General features: G+C 40.2%; 1 protein-coding gene across 2 annotated transcripts in view; it reads left to right on the forward strand.

Annotated features, from left to right (window-relative positions):
• Positions 1-421: 421 nt before the first annotated feature.
• LOC139948195 (uncharacterized) overlaps positions 422-16,554 on the forward strand; it is a 37,007-nt gene continuing 20,874 nt past the window's right edge. For both annotated transcript variants that reach the window (XM_071946260.1, XM_071946261.1), the window contains exons 1-19: positions 422-505; positions 1,312-1,512; positions 2,157-2,290; positions 3,190-3,462; positions 4,470-4,656; positions 5,089-5,282; positions 5,988-6,116; positions 6,612-6,843; positions 7,927-8,036; positions 8,610-8,798; positions 9,345-9,498; positions 9,901-10,139; positions 10,976-11,155; positions 11,451-11,582; positions 12,385-12,648; positions 12,788-12,895; positions 13,446-13,616; positions 13,731-13,853; positions 15,406-15,555. In XM_071946260.1, coding sequence (XP_071802361.1) covers positions 1,356-1,512; positions 2,157-2,290; positions 3,190-3,462; positions 4,470-4,656; positions 5,089-5,282; positions 5,988-6,116; positions 6,612-6,843; positions 7,927-8,036; positions 8,610-8,798; positions 9,345-9,498; positions 9,901-10,139; positions 10,976-11,155; positions 11,451-11,582; positions 12,385-12,648; positions 12,788-12,895; positions 13,446-13,616; positions 13,731-13,853; positions 15,406-15,555 — 3,126 coding nt within the window. In that variant the 5' untranslated portion in view covers positions 422-505; positions 1,312-1,355. The remainder of the gene's footprint in view (positions 506-1,311; positions 1,513-2,156; positions 2,291-3,189; positions 3,463-4,469; positions 4,657-5,088; positions 5,283-5,987; positions 6,117-6,611; positions 6,844-7,926; positions 8,037-8,609; positions 8,799-9,344; positions 9,499-9,900; positions 10,140-10,975; positions 11,156-11,450; positions 11,583-12,384; positions 12,649-12,787; positions 12,896-13,445; positions 13,617-13,730; positions 13,854-15,405; positions 15,556-16,554) is intronic.

The following is a 16,554-nucleotide window of genomic DNA, read 5'->3' on the forward strand; positions in this document are numbered from 1 at the left end:
AACTTTGACGAGACTTTATAAATTATTTGGGGTCCTATTTGACTTGGAAACTGGGGAAGTGCTTCATAAACAAGCAAGCGGTGAACAAAAAAATTGTGTCGGTTTTTAGCAAACGGCTGACCACCCAAAAATAGAAAAGAAGACTGAAAATTGGTTATCTGATATATATTTGATTGGTTTTCAAGAGGCTGAGAGACTTTCGTTATTTTTTTAGTATGTTATTGTTAATTTGACATTGTTGGTTGCCATGGTATTGGAGTGGTGCGCACTGCTAGCTGCCGGCCCGGCCGCAGAGAGAAGACTGATATTGGTGCGAAGAGCGCCCCCAGCAAAATTCACGGATCGGGCAGGTTAGTTTTGGGTCGAGTTGGTCTCGCCCTTGTCGGTCGAGTGGGTCTTCGGTAACGGTGAGCGAGGGGAAGTACGTTTCCTGCTGTCGAGTTGACTTCTACTGCATTATGTCAGTATGACAAAATGGCGGCTAATTCAACCGGTTCGAAAAATTGTAAGTAACGATTCCCAGTCGATAAAGTGTGAACGGCTGTTTGTGTTTGTTATCGTAGAAGTTAAGTAGTACTATGTAGAAACAAACTTATTATCAAAATTCTCAAAAACTAAGAAGATCCCCAATATTTACTAGATAGAAGAAAAACAACTTAAGTCAAGTTTTCGTTACTGAATTTTATTTGGTTTTATTTTACTGATGTTTACATTTTGTAATTTGACATCTTGTCACCGGAAAACATTGCAAATAGCAATGAGAGGTCATCATTGGATGGTCATTAACTATGATTTTTTTGTGCATCGACCTTCTTCCTTAACTTCGGCTTAATTAACTGAATAAGATGGAAAACTTTCTGTGTCTTGCCATCAGTTTTCCCCTCATTTTTACCCGCAGTAACCACCATGAGGTTCGTTCCGCCATGGAGGATGGTTCCGCTATCGACGACACCAAAAACTTCGGTGCCTCATTAGTTCTTGGAGTCAGTAGGGCTCTGTAGTCCGACTCTGTCTGTATCTTCGTGGAGACGATAGCGGAACGAAACCGAAATAGTTCTAGGAGTACTTACTAATTTACTATCCTCCCATTTTTTCATTTGTTCTGAAACAAAATTTTTAGTTTCAAATGAGATAGGCCTAGGCCCTATTCCTTTTTGTAAAAATGAGTGAACTTACAATAGGGTCATATAGGTGGTGGAAGGTTTTTTGCATGACAGGTTGAAGTTACATAGTTCATAATCTGTTTTTATTTTAGATTCATTTCAAAATGCGCAAGCATGATAATTTTTCTCCGTTATCTTTATATTAAAGGTAATATTTATTCATGATTGAAGTCACCACAGCAAAACTCCATCATGAAAAAAGCAAACAGGTCCATTCCGATCTCTTTAACGACCAAACGTCAACCAACAAGAGCATCAGATAAGAAACAGGTGCCAAAGCGAAAACTCCCTCAACCTGTGGGTCACATTAAGCCAGCTGCACCACCGCAAGAGGATGGAGAACACAATGGTAGGTATTAGACCGACTTCTAAGTTTCAGTGGCATTCACCAACATGTTGACATGAACAAAAAGCCTTGGTGCACCGCTACGCTTTCTGCATCTACCCCCTTTTTCCCGACCCTTTTTTATTAAAGTTCTTGCACTTCAGAGTTCAAATGCAATCTGGTTCAATCTTTGCTCTGACTGCGATGTAGTTCACCTTTTGATAATCTAGTACAGTATGTTTTACTTGTGAAATCATTTACTTGTGAAATCATGTGTATCATTTTAGCGTATTTGTGTACTTACTGTTTTGTTTGCTCTCTCTCACCGTGTGAAATAATAAACAAATGAAATCTGAAAAAAAAAAAGTTGCCCAATGAAGTCAGGAGAAAGTAGCCATCACCAACAGAGTGCATCACCAATCACCTTTATCACAAAGCATGTACTTTTGTGTTAACAAATCTTTTCAAGCTTTTTTTGGCAAGCCTTAAACCCCACACCGTAAAGGCTTCGCGCTACTTGCTCACAAAGTCCCCCCTTGCCCTCCCCCGTGCCATCCTTATAAATATTTCCCAACTTGCAAAACAAATGTTGCTAAACTCAACTAAATTTACTGAGGCCATTGATCTGTAACTCATTGTTTTCATTTAATAAATATCTTCCTCATTAGACTCGCCAGACAAGTCCTTGGTGCGTTACATCAATGATGTGATGATCAAGAAGCAATCGGGCAAAGATGTTTTCAGGGATGTTACTACACTAAATCTGACTCTCACAACTAAAGATGATGGCAAGAAGATCAGAGTAAGCTTGTTACCAGTTGAGGGATAAAGCAAACCAGTTTAGGGATAAGCGTTTAAGAGGTCGTTCAGACACAGTACTAAAGTCAATTTAACTCATGGTTCAACTCGATCGAGTGGTTCAACTCTGTGTGTCTGAACGGTACTAAAGTTAGACCGAATCAAGTTCAACCCACAAAAGATAAACCGTCCAGGGAGGGGGTTTGTCTTTAGAGCCCTTCGGGTTTAACTTTTAACACTGTGAGTGGACAGAATAAAAAATACCACATCCGGTTTAACTCACAACAGACGACCCATTGACCTCCGTAATCATTATGTAAACACACGATGACCATTGAATAGGCCAATAAACAGGATGTTAGAGTAATGGGGTCGTGTTTGCTTTGACCTCTTAAAACCAAAGATAAACCGTATCGGGTTTAACTCAGTGCTGTCTGAACGCAAGGGTTTTTTATTTTTACGACCACCCCCTGCTGCTCGTAGAAGTTAAACCGGTTCGGGTTTAACTTAGTACGCTGTTTGAACATACCCCAAGGGCAAGGATTGACATACCAGTTTTATAGGAATACAATTTGTTTAGCGATGGGATTAATCTAACCAGTGTGTGAAATAAGTGTAAGAAATGACAAACCTGTAATAAATTAAGCATGGAGAACATTGAACCACTTAAGGGGCTAAACTTAAGAATTTATTTTATAAACAAAGAACTGTATGTGAAGTGAAAACAAATAATCACAAACACTTTTTAAAAAGTTTTGATATTTGTTTTTAAAGTTTAAACCGTTATGTGTTGACTCAGCTAAAAGTAGCATCTTTTTACTGGAACATTCGTAAGTCATTGTTATTATCTGTTTCAAATGTCCAATTCTTATGTCTCTATTTCAATATCTTTATCCGTCTCAGTACATTGAGAATCTCGAGGGATTAATCAACCTCCAAGTCCTAAAGATAAGCCACAATCAGATCAGCAAGTTAGAAAGACTCCAGCATCTAACGAGACTGAGAGAGCTGGACATCAGCTGTAATAGAATCGCTAAGATTGAAGGTCTCGAGACGTTGATCCATCTACAGAGTTTGAATCTCTCCCATAACCTCATCGAAACCATCCCGGCATGGCTGGCAAAGAAACTCAAGGCGCTGAGATCCTTCCATATCGCTGGAAATTTACTTTACTCTGTGAGTTATTCTTATTGTTTTTTTCTTTATTTTCTTTATTTTCTTTGATCAATCAAACTTTTTAATTCTTACCCAGTCAGTTTCCCTTGAGGTTTTTGATACATGTATTTGATATTAAAAAATCGCATCACCCTAAGTCGATCCCCTGGCTGCTGCTTCCAAAGTTGTATCAGAAACTTTGGTGTTATCCTGTTAACACGGCAGTTAACAGTTGTATGGTTTCTGACTGGAACCCACGAACAAAGATGCGCTCGTACAAATAATCAGAAGTTAATTTTTTGTAATGGTTAATTCTGGTTGTGAAGACAAGGACTCTCGGAACAGCTAACTTAAAGGAACACGTTGCCTTGGATCGGTCGAGTTGGTCTTGAAAATCGTTCTGTAACCGTTTGTTGTAAAATGTATATGGTTAGAAAGATATTGTAAAAGTAGAATACAATGATCTACACAAATATGCCTCGAAATTGCGTGGTTTTCTTTTTACCCTGTCGACTAACACGGTCGGCCATTTATGGGAGTCACAATTTTGACTCCCATAAATGGCCGACCGTGATAGTTCGCGACGTAAAAGGAAAACCGTGCAGTTTCGAGTGATACTTGTGTGGATCATTATATTCTACTTTTCAAACATCTTTCTAACCATATGCATTTCATAACAAACGTTTTCAAACGCTTTTAATAGACCAACTCGTCCGATCCAAGGCAACGTGTTCCTTTAATCACTACTCTATCCAAGAACCCCATGGAGAGAAGACACGGAAGGAAGTTTCAGTTGTATATGAGGGAGGAAAATCCCAGAGAATTATTCAAGGGAAAACCCATGCAGTCAGGTTAGGGCTGAAACCCAATTCACGTGGGCCCCAGCAAGATTCAAACCAGGCTAGGAAAGACATCACTTTGCTAAGCTGATTACCCAGTGTATGGTCTCGCATGCAGAATTTTCCTTCCCAGCAATAAATCTTTTATTTTAATAACTTAATCGATGATGTAATTTTTTTTGCAAACAGTTATCGGATGTGTTCAGGCTGCGACCATTGAAAGACCTTGTCCATCTGTCACTAGCGGACAATCAGTTATGTGACTTGCCTCATCATAGACTCTTTGCAGTGTTCCATCTAAGATGTCTTCAAGTATTAGACAAACAAACAGTCACTCCAGATGAGAGGCAACAAGCAGATGAACGCTTTGAACAAGGTAAACAAAAAAGAAGGTTTAAACTAAGAGGTTTGTGGTAACACCATGTGAATATCTCTTTTGAGTAGCATAATGAATAAAACGCTGAGTGTTTACTCACCGGTTCTTTTCAGAACAACACTACTGAAAAGAGATCTTTACATGGTGGTACCACACACCTCTTTAAAATACATCCACCATGCAAAGTTTCAAATCCTCTTAGAATAAAACTAAGCAAAGAATGCCTAGTTAGTAATGTGGAGTACGCACGTGCATAAGCAAAAAATTCGCTGCTTACCCGTAAAATACGCTTGCTGTAAGCGCAGAATTCCCTGCTTCCAAAAGTGCAGGTACTTTACTTTGCCAATGAAAATAAGCCCTGTGTGCATGACCGCTCAGCCTCGAGATGCCATATCATAACCCTGACTTTCGTTCCTTATTTTATATTTTCAGAAGAAGTAGAGAATCTTGAAGTTCAGCTTGGAGAAGAAGAGAAGAAACTGAGAGCTCTACAAGAAGACCATTCCAAGACGATGACAGAGCAGAAGCAATCTAACACTCTCATCTCGTCCCTGAAGTCTAGAAATAAGGACAACCAACAAACCATTAACGAGCTCCAGGGAGAACTTCAGGCCAAGACTGACCTGGTAAGGAACAAATGGATAAATGATGCAATCAAGCAAATAAGTCGTTTTGAATTTGTGTAGACATTTGAAAACAGCGTAGTCTATGCTTTAATATTGTTAAAACCCATGTTGATACCACATTTGGTTCAAAAGTTGTGAAAGTAGAAACACCAAGAGACGCAAGAGAACAAAACTGAGAAAAGGGGTTTAAAATACATGGACACATTTTCTTTAATGCTAAGTTGGACCCTTTTAAAAAAAATCTTTTTTTAAGTTTCAGCCCTGTTGGCCTATTTGAACTTGTTTCTTTATACTGATATTTTTTTTACAAACGTCGCTTTCAGTTTGATCAAATCACATATGAGACGGTGTTCTACATATTCTGAAGTTGTTTTTGCTTTTTTACTGTTGTCTTTTTTTCTTGGTTTTTCGAATGTGTGCTCCAGGGTCACCATTTATAATGGGCTTTTGTGCCTGTTTTGGGATTCCCATTATCACCAAGTTGTATTTGGGTTTTTGAGAAATAAAGGTAATAATCTAAACTCAGCTAGACTTGAAACACCAAACAACCAATGGAGTTTTGTGTGGAGAAAGTGTGCAAGATACGGAATCCCAAGATACAACCTTTTGACCAAACTGAGTTTCTGTCTTATAAATGCACTCAACAATTTATTCAGAGTCAATTTTGAAAAGGCTATTGACGACATCAATTTGATTGACTTTTAGCTAAAGCGCAAGACAGCCGAACTGAACAGAGCATGCGAGAAACAGTATCGTCTAGAGCAGGAACTGGCTTTCCAAAAGATAGACGCTAAGTTTGAGCCTTTGGATTTCTACCTTGAAGACGGTGATGAGGTAAGATGGGAGGACTAGGTTAAGTCTAACGTCACGCTAGTATATTAATTAAAAGGCAGAGTGTACCTTTGGTAGTAACCCCACAAGTTAAATAAAAAATTTGTGTCATGACTGGGATTTGAACCCACACTCTGATGGACTAGACTGCTGGGCCATGACATGCATGCATTTAACATTCCTATTATTATTAATAACAATTATTAAGAGTCTGAAATCTCATTCTAATAATATTAACAAGTAGTGCTTCTTACAGTAACCGTACATCAACCGTTTGAATGCGCTACACATTAGTGCCCTTGTCATTGGGCCAAAGCATTCCTTTTAATCTATCTACCCATTCGTACCCTTGTGTAAAGAGAAACAATATTTGCTCAAGGACACAAGTGTCACGATCGGGACCCAAACTAACACTCCGATGACTAAACCACCAGAACTTGAATTCGATGCTCTTATCAACTCGGCCATGAAACTCTGCATTACATATTTCAATTTCAGATGGACGCAGGCACTGAAGAAAGCCCTTACATCGGCAAGGCAGGCTACAGACGCAATGAGCTTGCTCGTCAGCAATTCATAACCCCTAAGCGCCAGACGATAGGAGAATCTCACCAACAAGGGCAGGATTCTACTGACAGCTCCATGGCGCATCTCAACCCAGACACTCAGAAAGAAATGCAGAGGTTACTGCAAGATCGCCTGAATGATAAACAACGCCAGATTGCGGCAGGTACATGTAGATTCCGGTTCTTCCTTTAACTTTACACAACAGTGATCATTATTCTTTAGAAAGATTGCTCAATTACATACATACATACATACAAAAATGTTTTATATACCGCCATTTCATAAAGACCACAGCGGTTTGTGATGAAACAGAAACAAATAAACGAAGAGACAAAATGCAAGTTAAACCAAACAGCAAAACAATCATTGTTGGAACAGGTGTGATTTCAGATGCTTCTTGAAAATATGAAGTGAATCAACAGAGCGCAGAGATGGGGGGGGGGGACTATTCCAAAGTTTAGGAGCGGCAAAAGAGAAGGATTTGTCATTTGCTGAAGCAAGAGATCTGTGGGTTATTTACCTGATTACAGAGTTAATCAGACAAAATGCAGGTTAAAACCAAACAGCAAAACAATCATTGTGGGAACAGGTGTGATTTCAGATGCTTCTTGAAAATATGAAGTGAATCAACAGAGCACAGAGATGGGGGGGGGGGACTATTCCAAAGTTTAGGGGCGGCAAAAGAGAAGGATTTGTCAGCAGCTGAAGCAAGAGATCTGTGGGTTATTTACCTGATTACAGAGTTAATCAGTCGCCTGATGGTGACTAGTAAGCAAGTTGAAATGTTTAGACTAAAATGTGAACTCAGTGAAAGTAATAACGAGAAGTCCCCTTGACCCACGAGGGATAGCGAGAAGTCCCCTTGACCCACGAGGGATAGCGAGAAGTCCCCTTGACCCACGAGGGATAGCGAGAAGTCCCCTTGACCCACGAGGGATAGCGAGAAGTCCCCTTGACCCACGAGGGATAGCGAGAAGTCCCCTTGACCCACGAGGGATAGCGAGAAGTCCCCTTGACCCACGAGGGATAACAGAAGTCTGTGTAGTGTAGAGGAGATGCTTATAGTGAGCCATGTATAAATCCGAGGCTTGCTTTCCAGTAGATAGCGATCTAAGTTTCCGCGGTGTGTAAACAAACGTAACAAAAATCCTTGTCCCTGGCGTACTTATCCGCTGGTTGTCCTGGACTATTTTTGACCAATCCTTTGGTTCTCTAAAAGAAACATTTGTAACTTTCCTCTTCACAGCTCAAGATAAGCTGGGTCACTTGCAAGACCAGATTGATCATGCTGAGAAAACTCTCAACGATACTCATGATGAGATGCAAAGACTGTCTGCTGAAACCCCACATAGGCCGGTAAGTATTAAGAAGGCTGGGATAACATGGTTACTTCTTATTTATTTTGCGTCATCCAAAATTTCATAGATTTCAAGAAATAGTTTAGGATAATACCACAGAGTAACATTAACAGAACTAGAGGAAGCACACGCAGTTACACACATCGTTGCGTCAGTGCAAAAATGTTGTATCTTGTTTTAAAAAGAAATCATATCTCAAAATAATTGTTAGCATAACAACTTAAAAAACTTGGTAAAAAGTAATGAATAGCTATTGATGGTATAAAACATTGTTAGAAATGGCTCCCCCTTTCGTTTTGAGAAAGAGGTAATTTCTCACTCAAATGAAGCCTTCTATTAGGCATCTGAAAGCACACACATTTTTGGGTGTTTTTTCTTTCATTATTTTCTTGTAACCTCGACGACCAATTGAGTCCAAATTTTCACAGGTTTGTTATTTTGTGCATATGTTCGAGATACATTAAGTGAGAATACTGGTGTTTGACAATTAACAAAGGTGTCCAGTGCTTTAAGGCAAGAAAGTAATTCATATGTACTAAGTTTATAAATGGATTATTATTTTCATCTGTAGTTGTCGGAGACTGAGAAGCAAGAGATGAAACGTGAGTTGTGGAACAGACTCCAAGCCGTCAATGATCTTAGACAGAGAGTGGCCGAGTTGGAGGCAGCCATGGGAGATACTCTCGATATCATCCAAGATAGAGATCAAGAAATGGAACGATTGAGGGAACGACAACCGGATCGTAAACACCCAGAATATGTGAGTAATTTGGTAAATACGTTCAGGAAGTGAATAATAGATTACTCATGAGTAGCTATGTGAGTAATTGAGTGATTACTAGCTTCCTCACTAGTAGCTTTGTGAGTAACTCAGAGACTCAGAGACTTGGTAGATTACTCACTAGAAGCTATGGAAGTAACAGTTACTATTAGATTTCCCGTGAGTAGTTTTGTGGGTAACTGTGTGAACAATGGATAACTCACAAGTAACTATGGGAGGTACTACTAGATTTCTCCTGAGTAGCTATGTGAGTAGTTGAGTAACCACTAGATTACTCACAAGTAGCTATGTGAATAACAGTAACTGATTGATTACTCATGCGTAACTATATGATAGTCTGAGTGCCTACTGTTACCTACTAGCTTACTCACGAGTAGCTTTGTGAGTAACTCAATGAATGCTAGATTAAGTAGCTATTTGAGTAACTGAGTGAGTACTAGAACACTCACGAGTAGCTATTTGAGTAACTCAATGACAACTAGATTACTTGTGAGTAAGTTTGGATCTTATGTTTTATCTTCTCAGGCAGAGGCAGCGACTGAGATGGCTAATAAGGAGCAGGAGGCAACCGATGCGGGGGACAAGTATCGAGATCTGCAGCGAGAGCTTGAGGAGGTAGTTGCCCTCTTGGCTGATGAGATGGATAAAATGAATCGAGTCAAGCAGCAGATGGCTCAAGGTTTGTCTAGTATTGCCTTGTCTGAAATAAAAGAGTAATTTTTTTAAAAGAAATATTTAACAATTATTAATAGCTAAGATGGAGTTTATAAAAACATGACAATAAAACCATCCAGAACGCCCCAGATTGCATGCAGAGTAGGTCTTTTTAAATCATAGATAGAAGTATGTAAGCAGGCTTCGCGCATGCAACCTTTCAAGACCGATGCGTTTTAATTATACTTTATGCATCCCTTAAGTCAACTGTTTGGAAAAGGAGTTACATGTAGATAACAGGTGTGAGTTGCCACAGGAAAAGCACGTTTTATTTTTTCCTCTTTCTTTAATGGAGTCTCCAATTATGTTAAAGGCGTGACAGGACAGTCTTCCAAAAAATCACACAAATCTGTTCCCTCATCCCCAGAAAAAGTTGAGCTCAACAATGACCTGAAAGATGAACTTGAAGATACCATCTCAGGACTGACAGACTACATGCAGCAGGCTCAGCGCAAAGCAGCAGAACAGGACCGTAAGAATCAGACTCTACTAAAGGAGCGAGATCAACTCCTACGTCGGCTTCGTCAGCTGGAGGAAGAGCAAGGAGGACGGAAGGATGGAAGGGGACTGATGCATGACTTTGAAGACTTGGAAGAAATGCAGAGAGTAAGATGTTCTTTGATGTCAAATACTCATATGTGACAGAAATTTGTTTAAAGACACTGGACTCATTTTGTAATTGTCAAAGACCAGTAGTCTCACAGTATCCCAACATATGCATAAAGTAACAAACCTGTGAAAATTTTGGCTCAATTGGTAGTTGAAGTTGCAAAAAAATGATGAAAGAAAAAACACCCTTGTTGTACAAGTTAGTGTGCTTTCAGATAGGAATAAAAGGCTTCTGGCCAGAAGAGAAATTACCTCTTTCTCAAAAACTATGTTACTTCAGAGGGAGTCGTTTCTCACATTGTTTTATACTATCAACAGCTCTCCGTTGCACAATACCAAGTAAGTTTTTATGCTCATAGATATTTTGAGTAATTGCTAAACGGGAACAGCTTCAGTGTTTTCTAACGACTTTTTTTGTTGGGAGGGTGGTATGATGATCCAAACAGTATTATAATACATAACCTTTCGCGGAAGAGGATGATTCAGGTGTTTCGATTTAGTCTCCATTGATGCATGCAACACATGAACTGTTTACCGGGCTGTTTACTGTATTCACAGCCGGCTGGTCCGTGCCGGTTGATCACAATGAAGCGGTTTGGCGATCAGTGATCATGGGAACACTGCTACTCGTTTGGTTGAGCATGAACGGAATTTGTAACTTCGCAGGGATTAAAGTTTCAGTCATCCTTGATTTTTCACTTTTTGGGAGGGCAGTAAATTTGTTTTGGCATTCCAAAATTCACAAGTCGAGAACACTGATCTGCTGTGTATGTGTATTTTTTTCTGATCACATTTTAAAACTCTAATTTTGATCTTTTTGTCTCGACTCATAGAAATTAGGAGAAGCTGAAGCAGCTCTGAAAGCTGCCGCGGCGGAAAAGGATCAACTAAAACGATCCTTGCAAGCTGAGATGGAAGCTGAGCAAGATAAAGAGAATGAGAGACAAAGAGTGGCTGGAGACGAGGCTAGCAAGATGAACAGCGCCCTTCAGAGGCAGAAGAAACAGGCGCAGGTAAACGGACATTTAAATTCAGTTTATGCACAGAAACAAAAGTGTATGAGCTTTTCAGCAAGTGATCCTTGAAAATGCAAAAGTTTGTGAATGTATATTATTATATCAAGCAAAATGCCATTTAGCGGGAGAATGACTTTGACTGGATGATCTTCCTGTCATCCAAGTCAACAAGTTTGTGAATGTTTTTTATTATATCGAGCAATATGCCTTTGATAAAGTGGGAGAGAATTAACTCATTTTTAAATTGTTGACTTTGAATAATTTTGGAATTCTCTTTTGTGTTTATATTTAGGCTGAAATGGATGCGTTGAAACGCCGGCTGGAATCCCAGCGCAGACAGATAGAGGCATTGAAGCAATCACCTGATCAATCACATGACCCACAAGAAAATGAGTTATTAGCCAGTCAACTCCAGGCTCTTCAGGTAACGGATTTTCTGAATCTTTGGTCGCATTCAACTATGGTATTGATGTCGTGTCTTGGCCGAGTGGTCTAGATCACTGGACCCAAGCTCATGTGTTGTCAGCAGGAGTTTGAATCCTGGTCATGCCCTTGAGCAAGGCACTTAACCATAATTGCTTCTTATATAGTCAAAAGGTAGTGTATTCTGCTCTACCAGCCAGGCTCCAAGTGGATGATAACCATGTCCTTAACCCCTTGAAGACGGAAGGTGGCTATGCCCGCTAATCTGGATCAGGAGTGTTGTGGACTGTGTATGTGGTCAGCCGTGGAATGCAGTCTGTGGCCGGTACAGCTGTGGGGAAACAGAGACTGCTATGCAGTCATGCGTGTAAGCTGTGCATTGAGGCCTGATAATACCTGCATTAAGGGTTTAATACAGACTGTGAAGTTTTTTTGTTTTTTTTAAATATTTTTTATGTATGCAAGTTCGCCCAAAACAAGGCTAAAAGCCACTCTAGGTAAAGGGCTACAAGGAAGAAAACATTGAATGCAAAAACTCAGTGGAGCTGAAGGTAGGAATTGATATTCCTCTTAAAAGATGGCAGATCATAGGATGAATGGGAAACATGCACCAGGCAAGGAGTGAACCCTGTTTCAGCACCCAGGAGTAGGTGGCAACATGCCCCTGGTGGCAGTTGATTTGGGTTGACGGCCCAAATTAGTGTAGTGAAGTGTAGCTTTCGCCTTGAAGTGGCCGTTCGACCTTGTTATGTTAAGCGATATCTTGTAAAAATTCAAATCATTTCCGAACATTTTGTGTGTAGGACGAAAGAGATTCCTTAGAGAATGAACTCCGCAACCAGCAAGAGCAGATGCAAGATGCTCTCAACGCCACCCTGCATCCCGAAGACGTCGTCCACCGCATCAATGAGATGAGGAGACATCTTGAGGATGGGCGTGGTCGGATGAGACCACAAGATGGAGATGATACTTTGGGGAAATCTTTGGGTGATGTGGAGGAGATGATGAGGAGGAAGATGAAAGAGGAAGAGGGAGAGAAGGAGGCGGCCAGAAGGAAACAACAAAAGGTATGAAGAATCAGTATGGGAAAGCTTCATTAAGGAAAGACGCTAGAATACAACATCCTTTTCATATGACAACTCACACCTGTTACCTGCATGTAATTTCTTTTCCTAAATATGTAATTTGTTTGTTTTTCTTATGAAGGCTGAGAAGGAAGCTGATGCTCTGAGGAAGCAAGTCGCTGCATTGAAGAACCATCTTGATCAAGCTCTGAATCAACTGGATAGGCAGTCACCAGAGTCTGTACAACAAGTAAGTAGTTGATTTAGTTTAGACAAATTGACCAAATATATCTTGAGAAATCAAAAAAGAAAAACAGTAGGCCTTTCTCTCTGCACTTTAGATTTTCTGTTTTTTTTAACACCAGCAGTAGGCTTGTTGCTCAGGAGCACCTGGGCCCAATTTCATAGAGCTGCTTAGCATACAAATTTGCTTAGCATGAAATTGCTTCTTTGATAAAAACAGGATTACCAACCAAATTTCCACGTGATTTTCAGCATAAGCAAACAACAGTTGAACACCAGTCACAAGCAATATGCAACAAATGGAAATTTGGTTGGTAATCCTGTTTTTATCAAGGAAGAAATTTCATGCTAAGCAAATTTTTGTGCTCAGCAGCTCTATGAAATTGGGCCCTGCTTTGGGGAAGTGGATTCCAGTGTGAATGTTTACAATGACTGTACTGATAACAGCTAATAAGAGTCACTGTGAAACCAGTGAGCAGAATCACATAGACAGGACCACAGTAAAATTCAGAGATTTTGGCTATTGGGAAATTCACGTATTGTTTCTCTTATTGTAGGAGATGAGAGATAGAAGGAGACAGCTTGATAGTGAGGAGGATGAAAGAGCCAGGAGGAGAGATGAGGAAGCAACGAGGCAGGAAGAGGATGATATGATGGAAGATATGAGAGATGAGGTGAAGAGGTTACAAGAACAACTCAGGCAGAAACCACCATCTTACCATGAACAGGTAAACAGATAGAGTCTCAAAAAACTTGCTTTATTCAAACCAGTCCTTGTCAAATCTAACCCTCAACGATATAGAGTAAACTGTAAGATGTTTTGTTTGTTCTTTTATTTCTAGACCAGGGGCGTGTTACATCCAAGACAGGACCCTCATACCATGGCTGAGTTGCAGCAGCTGGAAGCGGCTCTAGCTCAAGCTCAAAGACAGATGAGAGATAACGACCAGCTAGCTGCAGATGAGGTGAGTAGGTTGACATCTAGGGATGGCGTGTCAAGGCTGATTGCCAACTAGGGGATCACTTTAAAGACGTTATATACTTTCGGTACAGAACAAAAAAAAGTTCCCAGATTTAGAAATAACTTACAGGGTTTACAGAAGGTAATGGTGAAAGACTTCTCTTGAAATATTATTCCATGAAATGCTTTACTTTTGAGAAAACATTAAAACAATATCAATTCTCGCCACGAAATTATTTTGAACACATGTCATGACACGAGGAAACATGTGGAAACAAGGGTGGGTTTTCCTGTTATTTTCTCCCGACTCAGATGACCGATTGATCCTAAATTTTCACAGGTTTTTTATTTTTTATATACAAGTTGTGATACACGAAGTGTGGGCCTTGGACAATACTGTTTACCGAAAGTGTCCAATGGCTTTAAGGGGATGCAACTTTTTATAATAGTCGCATCCCTTTAAGGTGATTATCCCCTAGCTGGCGCTTCCCAGGTTGTATCGTAATTTTGGTGTGATCCCTGACTGCACAACAGTTGTATGGCTTATGAATGGCACCCGAACAAAGATATTGACAAAATAGGGAAAGCAAAAGTCATGTCCTCAAGTGACTTTTTTCAAATGTTTTCCATGTTAACTGAGACAAAACCGATTTTCTGTTTCATATTATTAGTTCAGACACCTGTTCAAGAAAAAATTGTGTCAAAAACTTAACAATATGAACAATGTCTGCTGCCCCCGATTTCACGAAACTCATCGCAAGTAGCGACGCATCGAAGGGTTTGCGATGCGTCGCAGACCTAAGACACGTCGCGGCTGCGACGAGTTCCACAATACATTTCACCAAACACGTCGTAAGCGCGACGAGTCGCAATACAAACTATTTTCTCTCTTAATAAAAACAACCCTTTGGACGAGGATGAACTGCTAAAGTTCTGCGGCTGTTTAATGTTATGTACAACTTGGTCATGAAAAAGTCGTGTATTATAGTTCATTAAAGATGGCAGACACCGTTTCGGGCTACTGTTTAGGTTTGGGGTTTTTTGGTTGGTTTATAATTATTGATTTGTTTAGTTGTTTCAGTTTATGTGTGTTCGTTTGTTATGCGTGTGTTTGTTTTCTTTTCTTACCCGAACTTTTTTTTTTTGGGGGGGGGAGGGTAAATTTCCATTTGTTGTCTTAGTGTCTTCCCGATTGGTTCACGGAAGTTACGTGTGGTAATTGTTATGTCCTTTCATGCATTTTGTGCGTAAACAAATGAAACATAGCATTGTTACGACGACCCTATGGGTCGTCGTAACTTACGACGTGTTCTTCCTCGTTGTCAAGGAACTTGCGACGTATCCAACGCATCGTAACTTTGATGAAATCGATTTCATACACATCGCAACTTACGACATGTAACCGGTCGCAACTTGCACTTGCGACGCATCGCAGCGCTTCGTGAAATCGGGGGCTGGTATGGTGATGATTATATAGATATAAATGGTCTCTAAACGGTTATTTTGGGTCGAGGCTGGCAAAGCACACCTTATAATAATCATTCTTTTCTCATCAGCTCACCAGAGCGGAAGCCGAGATGCAACACCTACAAGATGAGCTTAATCGTCAGATGAGGCAGGCTAGAGAGAGAGAGAGGGATGCGGAGAGATTACTGGAAGATCAGAGGAGAGAAGCAGAGAGACAAACACTGAGAGCTGTTGCTCAGGTTGGTACATCAAAAATAAGAATTAAGAACTCACTCAGGGGTAGTGAAGTTATAAACGAGAAGTCCCCTCGATCCACTAAGCAAAAGTAGTAGTCCTGGGATCAATTACACAAAGATAGTCCTAACTTAAAGGAACACGTTGCCTTGGATCGGACGAGTTGGTCAAAACAAAAGCGTTTGTAACCGTTTTTTATATAATGCATATGGTTGGAAAGACGTTTTAAAAGTAGAATACAATGATCCACACAAGTTTGCCTCGAAATTGCATGGTTTTCCTTCTACTGTGCGAACCAACACGGTCGGCCATTTATGGGAGTCAAAATTTTGACCCCCATAAATGGCTGACGTGTTAGTCGATGAGGTAAAAGGAAAACCACGCAATTTTGAGGCATGTTTGTGTGGATCATTGTATTCTACTTTTACAACATCTTTCTACCCATATGCATTTTATGAAAAACGGTTACAAACGCTTTTCAAAAACCATCTCAACCGATCCAAGGCAACGTGTTCCTTTAAGACTAGTTCTAGGACTCTTTAGGAGTTATTAAAAACTTAAGGCTAGTCTGAGAAGTCTCCCGAATTCCAAAAATCTACTCGGCGGTAGTAGAGAAGTCTCCCAAATTAAAACAACTACTCTACGGTTGTAGAATATAAAGCAAGACAAGTTCTCAAATAAACATAATCTACCCAGCAAGTAGATACACATGGTGTTAATGCACACCAAATATTCATTCATACACATGTACATGTACCATGGGGTGTCGTGGCCAAGCAGTTAAGGGCTCCGAATTCAAGCTCTGCTGATTCTGTTCAGCAGAGTGTGAGTTCGAATCCCAGTCGTGACACTTGTGTCCCTGAGCAAGACACTTAACTATTATTGCTTCTCTCCACCCAGGGGTAAATGGGTACCTGTGAGAGCAGAGATGGTTCTTGTGATTGATTTAGCCGAGTAGCGCATTTGTTGCACGAGGCTGTATACTCCCCAGGGAGCTGAGATGG

The sequence above is a fragment of the Asterias amurensis genome, chromosome 15, assembly GCF_032118995.1.
Source record: "Asterias amurensis chromosome 15, ASM3211899v1".
NCBI classification, from domain to species: domain Eukaryota; kingdom Metazoa; phylum Echinodermata; class Asteroidea; order Forcipulatida; family Asteriidae; genus Asterias; species Asterias amurensis.